Below are 10,296 nucleotides of genomic sequence, written 5' to 3' on the forward strand. Positions count from 1 at the left end.
GTCAATGCCAAGTGTCATTGTAATGTTCTTCTAAATTATCTCTAAAATCATCCATAAAATAAAATATCATATTTTTTATTATTTTTTATGATTCTATCAAAATATTAATCAACATCAAATTGAATTGTTATTTAAAGCATAAGATTTTTTTTTTTTTTATCTTTTACGTTGTATCCAAAAATATATAAAATCTATTATTATAACTATTATATTATATTACTTAGAGTATTTTTATATATATAATAGATTTGGATGTGAATTGAAAGAATTGATTGAAAGAGTATGATATTTTTATTTCTATTTGTTGTACCTAAAAATATAAAGTTTATTATTATAACATTACATATGCCATAAAGTGTATTTGCATATATATAGTTCCCTTAATCAAACGTATTTTAAATATTTATATATACAAATTGATTATATGAAAATTAATAAGCATATTTCTTTATTTGGACACAAAATATTTCATAAATAATATAATTTTATTTTATAAATGAAAAAATTTGAGATATCTTTTTCATAATAGAATTGTTAAATATGACAAAGTGAGATTTATATTCAAAACAAATTATTTGATTTTATTTTATTTACCAAATAAGTCAAATATATTTGGTTATAAATTACTAAGTGTCACCTTTCGGTTATTTAAAATTTCGATATTCAATATTTAATTATTTTTATTCTTTCATATTTATGCTTTAGTTATTAAAGTTTTTTTTTTTATTGATTTTTGAAAACCAAGATCTATTTGAGAAAACCAAGAGCTGACTAGGAAAAAATATTTTTTAGGGCTTCAATTGAAACCAATTAGCTGATGGAAAAACTTGATTGGTTTTGCGATTTTTGTTTGTGGTTTTTTTTCATTATTTTATTTTATTTTTTTTTTGTTTTCTTGTTCTCAAGGCATTGTTGAAAGGGACATTAGTGTGCGTCTCCTCTTCCTGTCTCGGTTAAAGCTTGAAAGGTAGGAGAGTAATTACGTGTTTAAAATGAAGATAATTTGGAAAAATAATCTAATAATTTGGAGAAATAATTTAAGTATTTTATTATTGTTTTTTAAAATAATTTTTAAATGTTTAATTGGAGACTTATTTCCAAAAAAAAAAAATGTTTAATTGGAGACTTGGTGTTGTTAGAAAAAAATTAAATATTTAATTAGAGAATATAAAAAAAATTCAAATAATTTTCTTTAATTTATAAGATGATTTTTGTAATCTTATAAAGTAATAATGGTATATATCTTTTTTTTTTCCCCCTCTTTTACTTGCTTTTCGTTTCAATTTTGGTATAAAAAGATAGAGGCACACTACATGCTCACATAACATAAATCAAAAAATTGTAGTTGTTGTTGAAAAATAAAAAAGAAAAAGAAATAAGAAGTATTTTTACTTATTAGTAAGTTTGCTTGAAATCAGTTTTAAACATTTTTTTCTTAAATTTAAATTAAATTTATAAATTGCAATGTATATAATATATAAAAGGAGAATTGTCAGTACCACATATTATTATAATGTTTATAAAGATGATGGCATCATCAAGTAATTAGGGCAATGGGCACAATACTGGATAGTAGGAGGCACTAGGTAATATAGTATTAAGTAGTTTCCTTTATGAACCATACTCGGCACATTTTATATACAGCCTAAATCTTTAATAACTTTGATATTTTTATTTAATTCTTAAATTACTCTCTCACTTCCATTTTAGACGTCTCATATTTTCGTCAAAACTTATATTTTTAGTTCTTTCAATTTTATTAGTTATACAGTGACAATGAATGGTTTTCTCAAATAAATCTCCTTAATTCTATAATCAAAATATGTCTAAAAAGATAATTATAATAAAAAATATTTTAAAAAATAATAATCTATATATTAATATTTTTATTGTTTTGTTATATTTATTTAATTGGTAGATAATAAGATTTTATGTGCATTAATTAATAATAAAATAGATCTTCTTATTTGTATAATTTATATATTAATATCTTTATTCTTTTGTCATATTTATTTAATTGTAAAATAATAAATTATCTTACAAGATAATATATGTAACTATTAATAAATTATCTTATAAAATAAAAAGTAAATAATAAAAATAAAAATAAAAGTAATTAAATTATATTATAAGGATTTATTATAGATAAATTAATTATTTGCAAGGAATAAAAAAAAAGATAATCAAAATAAAAAAATATTAAAAATAGATTTATAATCTCTTTATTAATATCTTTGTTAGCTTATTATATTTATTTTATTGTAAAATAAAAAAAAAATTTGTATATGGTAATTAATAATTAGATTCCATATATTAATACATATCCATATATATATATATATATGTGTGTGTGTCATAATTAAATTTTCAATATCATAATATAATAGATTTCAATAATGAAATTGATATCCTTATTTAATCTTAATAAAATATATCTAACCATAAATAAATTACCTTATAAAATTATATAATAAATAATAATGATAATAATAATAACAATAATAAATATAATTATATTATATTATGAGGATTTAATATAGATAAATTAATTAATTGCAATATCATAATATATAAATTTTAATATCATAATATAATTAATTATTTGAAATTAATTATGATGATTCAATCAATTAAATATATAATTATAGAACAATATTTTTTTTAATTTTAATTTTTGTTATAATAAAAATTATATAGTTAATTAATTTGATTCAATTTGAATATAATTAATTTTCAAAATTATCTATTACAGTTATACATATGATGTACTATATAGGAACGATACTAGAAATAATAATGAAATTATAAACTCAAACAGCCCAACAAGACTTCCATATTTTGCATCAAAGTGTACTGTATATACCTTAAATTGTTTAAAATTTAGATGGAAAATGGTTTAAACGACCAAAGTATACAAAAAACAAAATTTTATGGACCAAAGTGCTAAAAAAAGAAAAAAAAGAAGAAAAAGAATGCAACTATATACATAATTCATAAACTAACAAAGCCAATAATAATTCAATAGTTAGTTTTTTTAGAACATTCTTATGGATTTTTCATTCCATTTGGATTTTTTTTTTTTATCTAACTTTTCAATTTCATCAAAATTTAAAATTTAAAAATATAATTAAATTTTATATGAATTTTATAAAATATTGAAATCTTAAAAAAGTAAAATTAAACATATTTATAACTGATATCAATCCCAATTACATTCTCAATTTAACATCTAAAATTGATAGGAGTGATATTGATGAAAGAAAGGGCTAAACCATTGAATTACTTGATACACCCAACTGAAAAGGAAAACCAATAATTAAATATATGATGAAAAAATGAGTGCCAAATCCAGGGAGTATTAATTATAAGCAAATCAAAGTTTTGAGCATCTCATTTTGACCCAAAATCAATGATGATGATAATAATAATAATAATAATAATAATAATAATAATAATAATAATAATAATAATTTAAGAAAATAGTTTAGAGCACCAACCAAAACAGTGATTCTTCTTCAACAAAACTGGCACAACCAATCACAATTCACAAAACCCACATTTTCTGATTTCATTTCCTCCATTAACAAACTCCTTTCCATTCTAACCGCTTCTGACTTTCTTCCCTTCCGTCCAACTGGGGAACGTTACTTCCCGGCGATCCCGCAGCCACCGGAGATCGGCCTCCGCCACCGCCGCCGCCGCCGCCGCCGCCATGGCCAACGCTGCTGCTATCCCTACTACTGTACCTTCTCCTTCTTTCGACTTCTCTCCGGACTCCCCTCCCAGGCTGGTTCTGACTCCGGATCAGTACAAGTACTGCTCCGTAGCTCTCAAATTTTTCAAGGATAAGCTCCCTTTGCATCACCAGATTAACCAAGAGTTCGCTTCCTTGCAGGTTTGTCTCTGATTGTGTTTTTTTGAGTTGTTTGGATGGTGAGAATAGCTATCAAAATGATTGGAATATGGAGCTTTCAAAAGGGTTTTTTTATTTTATTTTTTGATTAGCTGATTTTGGAAGCTGCATTGTTGTTGATTCACCAGGCCAATAGGATAACACCGTCTGAGATGAGAAGGAATTGCACGGTTGCGCTTGACAGTGTCAATGTGAGCAAGAACCGATACCCGGATGTATTGCCTTGTATGTCTCTTTTAAAAAAAAAAAAAAAAAAAAAAAAAATCTGTATTCTATGATTTTGTATTTTATTCAGAAATGGGGTTTGAAGGATTGGAAATTTTATTAGTGTTTGATTCGTTTTTTTGTTGTTGTTGATGCCAGTTGACAATAGTAGGGTAGTTCTCAACCCATGCAAGGATTATAGACCTTCTGCTAGAGGCTATATTAATGCCAGCTTCATCAAGGTAGGTTTTATTTATTTTCTAAATAGAAGATCATGGTCTTTTTTCTTTTTTTTAACATTTTTTGTGGACCCATGTTTTACCATTTGACCCTTAGAAGAATGCTTCTTTCAATGTAGACTACTCCTGATGAAGGCATTTCTCAATTTATTGCTACTCAAGGTCCACTTCCCTACACCTATGAGGATTTCTGGGAGATGGTGATCCAGTGTCACTGCCCTGTGGTTGTGATGCTTACTCGATTGGTCGACAACTCCAGGGTAAGTTCACCGAGATCTTCTTTAAATTTGAGAATTTATTTATTGCAAATTAGATAAAAAGAGGAATTGAACTATAGACTATATCTACCAAAAAGCAAATAAAGGAAACAAGCAAACCTACTTCACCTATAAAACTCTATAAGCCCATATGTCTGTTCTGGAATCTGTTTACAAAAGTTACCTACTTGTGAATCAATTAGTGAAGAATGCAGTATTCCAACTTCTACAAAGGTGTTTCTACGCCTTCAAATGACCTTCCACTCCTTCCTCTCCACAAACGCAAGAAAACGCAGAAAGGAACCAATCTCCACGTATCTTTAATATCTTAACGGCATCGCAAAGAGAAATCTTCCCATGTAGCTTGCCTAGTGTAACGCATTGAAACTTGAACAATGACAATAATCCATTGCCAATGGAGAAGAAGTGGTTAAGAGATTCTTCAGCCCACATTCACATTTAATATCAACTCAGTAAGCAATGCATTTTTAAGGTGTCAAGTGTTATCAATTCACTAAGTGATGCCTTCTTAAGTTGTCGACAGTCAAGATACTTCCCCAAGCTGAAACTCTTGAAAGCCACTTAAATGGTGCTTTGGCACCTGATTGCTTGAGAAGGTATGATCAGTTCCTGCATCCCTTTGAGCAATGAAAATTCAGATCACTCCTAAGAAGCCCTTCCAAGATCCCAGTCACTGAAAGGAATTGAAAATATTAGGCCCCGCCGTTTTTGGGTAAAGAAATTCTTGGAAAGCCATTCTTATCCATTTGCTTCTGACCTTTCTGAGATCCGATAAACTGCACATCCTTGTACCTACACCCTGATTCCATTATGTTGATCGAAACAAGATATTTTTATCTGTTTTGATGCCAGCAGAAAGATACCAACGGCCTGTTTTGGAGCATGCAAAGTTACATAAGTTTTATAAAACAGGTTGTATGTTAGGAGGTTCATTTATGTTTGAATTTTAATTTTTATAAAGTAGTAAATTTTGTAAATATAAGCTTGTGAAAGAAGCCAAGGGGAAGAATTGAAATCTTGAAAATTTTTTGCCAATATTTATCTCTAATCTTGTATATGTATCGAGATCATGAACATTTCTTTAAATTCTATTTGCAGATGGTAAAATGCGGAGACTATTTTCAGGCAGAAGATGGCCCTAGAGAATTTGGTAATATATGTATTAACACTAAGTGGATAAAACCTACTGATACTTCTCTAGTGTTGCGCCATTTGGAAGTGAGCTATAGGGAGGTAAGTTAGCTTTTAGATATATTGTTGACTAATTTCAAAAAATGGTTTATGGTTTCAGACATATATGGGAAACAAGAAATGTTAAATGTGAGCTTTGTGGCCATTGATTGTATTATGAAATAGAAGCAATACATGCTCTTTTCTTTAGTATATTTAGCATAATTGAAATAACAATTACAGATATCTTGCTTTAGATAATTCAATCTGGCTGTCTTGTACTGCTATTGCCATAAAGCATGACATTCTTGTTCTGGATAAACTACGGTGCAAGCTACAAAGGCAGCATTTGATGCTGTTTAAATGTCATTTTAGGGTCTACAAAAATGTTTTAGTTGGATTGGTATTGAGAAACTTAGACATGGTTTCATATGAAACAAGGAGGTCTTGGTATGTCAAGACTCAAGGATGAACTGATGTTGTATTCTGTAGGATCAACGGCTATAAACTAGTGGATTTAAAGTTACTTGGACTTAAAGGCCTAAATTGTTGGGATATTTATCAAATAAATTGTATGCCTTCTTATGTAAGAGGTCTACGAGGTTTCATTTTCCACAGCTAGAAATTGGTGGACCAAAATACTCTAATTAAAAATCAAGATTTTGCAAGTTGTATCAAGTTAATTATATGGATCTTGAATGGGATCTTTAAAGATCTTTTATAATATACTTTTGTTTAGTTGGTGACTTATGTTTAATTTTAGAGGATTCTTCATCCTCTTACAATACAAATTGGTATAGGTTGAGAAATAGCTTCAATGAAGACTTCCTTTCTTTGCTTTTGACGGAGCTTCTACTTCCATTCTTGGACATTATTACATACTCTCTCTATTATGATATTGAGATATTGAATTGTCTTCTCTAATTTCTTCAATTATCTTAGCCATGCTTAATAATTATCCTGGCATCTGGCTCCTGGGAGCCCAAAGATCCTTTGGAACTTTGTTGTACCTGTTCTGTTATATTCACAGTAAAGAGGATTGTAGCTTTATCTAAATTGATTTGCCGTGGAGACACCATCGCATATTCTGTGAGTGTAGTTTTAAAATTTGATTCCGGTCTTCAAGGATACACTCAGAAAGGAGTATTTTCAGAATGCAAACCCAGGAGGTTCCTAGATATAAGCTATTTTGTGTGTTTTCCTCTCTCTCTCCTACAATCGTTGTATCCTATACTGGATCTGGTTAGCAGGTCTGTCTATGTGGTCTGTAACTGTTTTAACTGTTATGTTAGCTTTCTTTGTGTCACCCTCCATGTCCTTACTTTTGAAGAGCACTTTTTGGTCATTGTCAGTTCCTTGCATGCACAATTTATGGATTAAGTTTGTAACAGTGCTTTTAATGTTTTGCAAAGCCAATTTTGCAAAATAACTTGAGAGAATGGGTGGTGGAGACTTCTTTTCTCTTGAATTTATGAAGCTCATGCTTATTGTACTTAAGCCTGCTAAATGTTTAATCTCAGATGATCTAATTGCTTTATAAATTACTTGTTAATAGAAAATTGAACTTTGCTTCTTTGAAGTATTACTAATTGGTTGAAACTTTGCTGGCTGACCTTTCATAATGTACTGTGTTATCTATGCCCAGTCTTTGCCAAAAGGTTTCATACTAATAGGCAACATAATATAGACCTTTTGTGATTTGTATTTATCTAGATATACGAGATCTTAAATACAGAATGTAACAAAGAAACAATTGAGCATTCTACTTGTTATTCCTCTTAGCCTTTTGGGATTGACAGTGACATAACAAGGGCCGTAGTTCAATTTGACTCTTTGAAAAGACTTTAAATCCTAGTGAGCTACTTTTGTTCATTTATTGTTCTGCACATTTCAGAGTTTGTTTGTTTTCCTCAAGTGGATAGGCCTTCACGTGAGTATGGACTTTAGTGTTTTTGTGTTGGCTTGACATGCATAGTGGGGTTAACATCATTGCTTAAACTTTTGGAATTCATGGTTATAAACAACTACTTTTGAAAACAAAGAAAGAAAGAGAATTGGTCCATGCTTATCCCTTTTTGCTTTTGCAGTCAGAGGAAGTTCCCATGTCTGTTTTGCATATCCAATATCCTGAGTGGCCTGACCATGGAGTTCCTGGAGACACAGTTGCAGTTCGTGAAATTTTTAAAAGAATACATCAAATACCATCCAATCTTGGCCCAATTGTGGTGCACTGCAGGTTGAGCTCATGTTTATGACGTGCATATTCCTTTATAACATTTGGTAAGTCTTTTATCAATGTTAATCTGACACACACTCGCTGTCTTGCTCAGTGCAGGTATTGGGAGAACTGGAGCATACTGCACAATTCACAATACCATCCAAAGAATTCTGGCGGGAGACATGTCTGCTTTAAATCTTGTGAAAACCATAACTATTTTTAGGTCTCAACGAATTGGCATGGTTCAAACACTGGTAACTTTTTCCACCTTCATCTATCTATTTATTTAATTTATTCCTCGGGCTTCATGGTTATATTTTATTACCAATTTCAACTTCCTGGTGACCTGCAGGATTGTGTAGCCTTTAATACAAAATGAAAAACTAAAAACACTTGAATATATGGAATTAATGTTAATTTAGTCTTTGATAAGTATATCAATTATTTATACCTGCTAAAGTTCTGTACAAAAAGTGGACTTCTTCTTGGACTACAAAAAACTTTACAGTCCAAACAAAGAATTGTGATCATGTTTTTTAAGGAGTCCACTTGGAGACTTAACATAATCGATCTCGTATCAATTGGATTCAAATTTTATATTTCCATTTGGTTGGCATGCTGCTGGTTTAGCGTTATATTTGCTTTCTATGTACTAGAAGTTGCTAGAAAATTTATAAATTTTATAAAATTGTTGGGATTTTTTTAGTTTGAGCTCTTATTTAATTATAAAAATGACTAAGATAGTGTTATTTGGCATAAGTTGTTAAGTAGATTGCTTCACTTCTCAGGCGGGTTTTATAGTTGGTAAATGTTCTATGATGTACCCCTGGTGTTCCATTAGGGGGAAATCCTTTTAATACTTGCTTGGGATCTAGTGGTGTCAAAAGCAAGTAAACGATTGGATAGTTGGAAGAGAACATGTTCATCAAGGGGAGGTATACATGGAGGTGCAATATTCTTTTTCAAGTATTCTTATGGATTATCTGTCTTTCAAATCCAATTGCAGTTTGTAAATAATTCGAGGGAATGGTGAGGCAGTTTTGCACGAAGGAAATGGCTAAGCTTTAAAAGACCATTTAAATTCTTCAGTTAAATATAAAAGTAAGAAAGGTTTAGTACAGGGGAATGTCAAACATAGTGGCTGTAGAAATTCCCTTTGGAAAAGGAATTCTTAGGGCATCGAGTTGCCAAAAGTATCTTGCTGGACATAACTGACTCATTTCTTGTGTTGGAATTGATTAGACAATTTCTTCCAACTTCTGCATTGCAATATTCTCTTCCTTGTGAACTTATCCTATCTGTGTTCTACTTCTGTCCGTTAGGAGCAATATTATTTCTGTCACTTAGCTATCATCGATGAGTTGGAAGATCTCATTTCAGAATTCAGAAGTGAAAGCTGTGCAAGTGTAGTATGTTCATTCTCTGCAAGAATATTTTCTTGACATCCTTTTAGCATATTGTAGTCTTTAATTTTAGTAGTTCATGCATTAATAAGTGATTCTTTTCTTCTTTCTATTGATTTTGGCAGCCGGACCAATGATAGCAATGTGGAGTGGAAGCTAAAACTGCAGCTACTTCCCTACTTAAGAAGTATGGAATGGTCCAGGTGGTTGAATCTGATGTCTTGTTGTTCAGGCTAATTTGGGCCATCTTCATTTGATATGCTCTACCTTCTTTTAATCTAGAATCACCAGGGGAGCTTCTTCTTCTTGCTCCTCCTTTTTTTTTTTTTTTTTTTTGAGGTTTCTGCTTTCCTATGTAATGATCCACTGCAGTAGTTAGAAAAATTACTGTGAACTTAGTTCTTGATTTCCTACAGGTTGTACATTTCAAATTGCTGCTTATTTTATAACGCGTTTATATCCTTGTGTCTCAATCATATGTTTGTACTTATTAAAATCTGTTATTCTATAAGATCTTAATAATGAATTACTCCTAATGTAATATCTTGGATGTTTAGATGCTTGGTGATTGTTCTAGGTGATGTTTAGATGTTTTATGAGGTTTTTGATTAAGAAAAATAAAATAAAAAAGTCATATGAGATGCACATGATGAGTTTCATTGTTTTATTTTTGATAATTTACAACAATTTTCTTATACTATAGTATTTCAAAATTACATTTTTCTAAATGTAGACTTAAGTAGTATACCAATTAAGACAACCTTAAATCTCTATTATTTTTGTTGCAAAGTGTAAAGTTATTTATTGATAGCTTTTATTTGACGTATGAATATTAATTGAGAAAGCAATTTCAGACATTATAATACTAAAG

At 29.8% G+C, this 10,296-nt stretch overlaps 1 protein-coding gene across 4 annotated transcripts; it reads left to right on the forward strand.

Moving 5' to 3' along the window:
* The first annotated feature begins 3,455 nt into the window (after positions 1-3,455).
* Positions 3,456-9,898, forward strand: LOC107421540 (protein-tyrosine-phosphatase PTP1). Of its 4 annotated transcripts, none has more exons than XR_003056476.3 (9): positions 3,458-3,895; positions 4,042-4,138; positions 4,277-4,359; positions 4,476-4,616; positions 5,733-5,867; positions 7,892-8,040; positions 8,140-8,276; positions 9,345-9,431; positions 9,551-9,898. XR_003056476.3 is itself a non-coding variant. In XM_016030796.4 (9 exons), exons 1-9 carry the CDS (start codon positions 3,713-3,715, stop codon positions 9,560-9,562), a joined length of 1,029 nt encoding a protein of 342 aa, XP_015886282.3. In that variant the 5' UTR covers positions 3,465-3,712; the 3' UTR covers positions 9,563-9,898. The 4 variants fall into 4 exon arrangements, 3 of the variants coding, with proteins under 3 accessions (XP_015886285.3, XP_015886283.3, XP_015886282.3); XM_016030796.4 differs by having other exon boundaries at positions 3,465-3,895; positions 8,135-8,276; XM_016030799.4 differs by lacking the exon at positions 9,345-9,431 and having other exon boundaries at positions 3,456-3,895.
* The last annotated feature ends 398 nt before the right edge of the window (positions 9,899-10,296 follow it).

Source organism: Ziziphus jujuba, chromosome 5 (assembly GCF_031755915.1).
Source record: "Ziziphus jujuba cultivar Dongzao chromosome 5, ASM3175591v1".
Lineage (NCBI taxonomy): Eukaryota > Viridiplantae > Streptophyta > Magnoliopsida > Rosales > Rhamnaceae > Ziziphus > Ziziphus jujuba.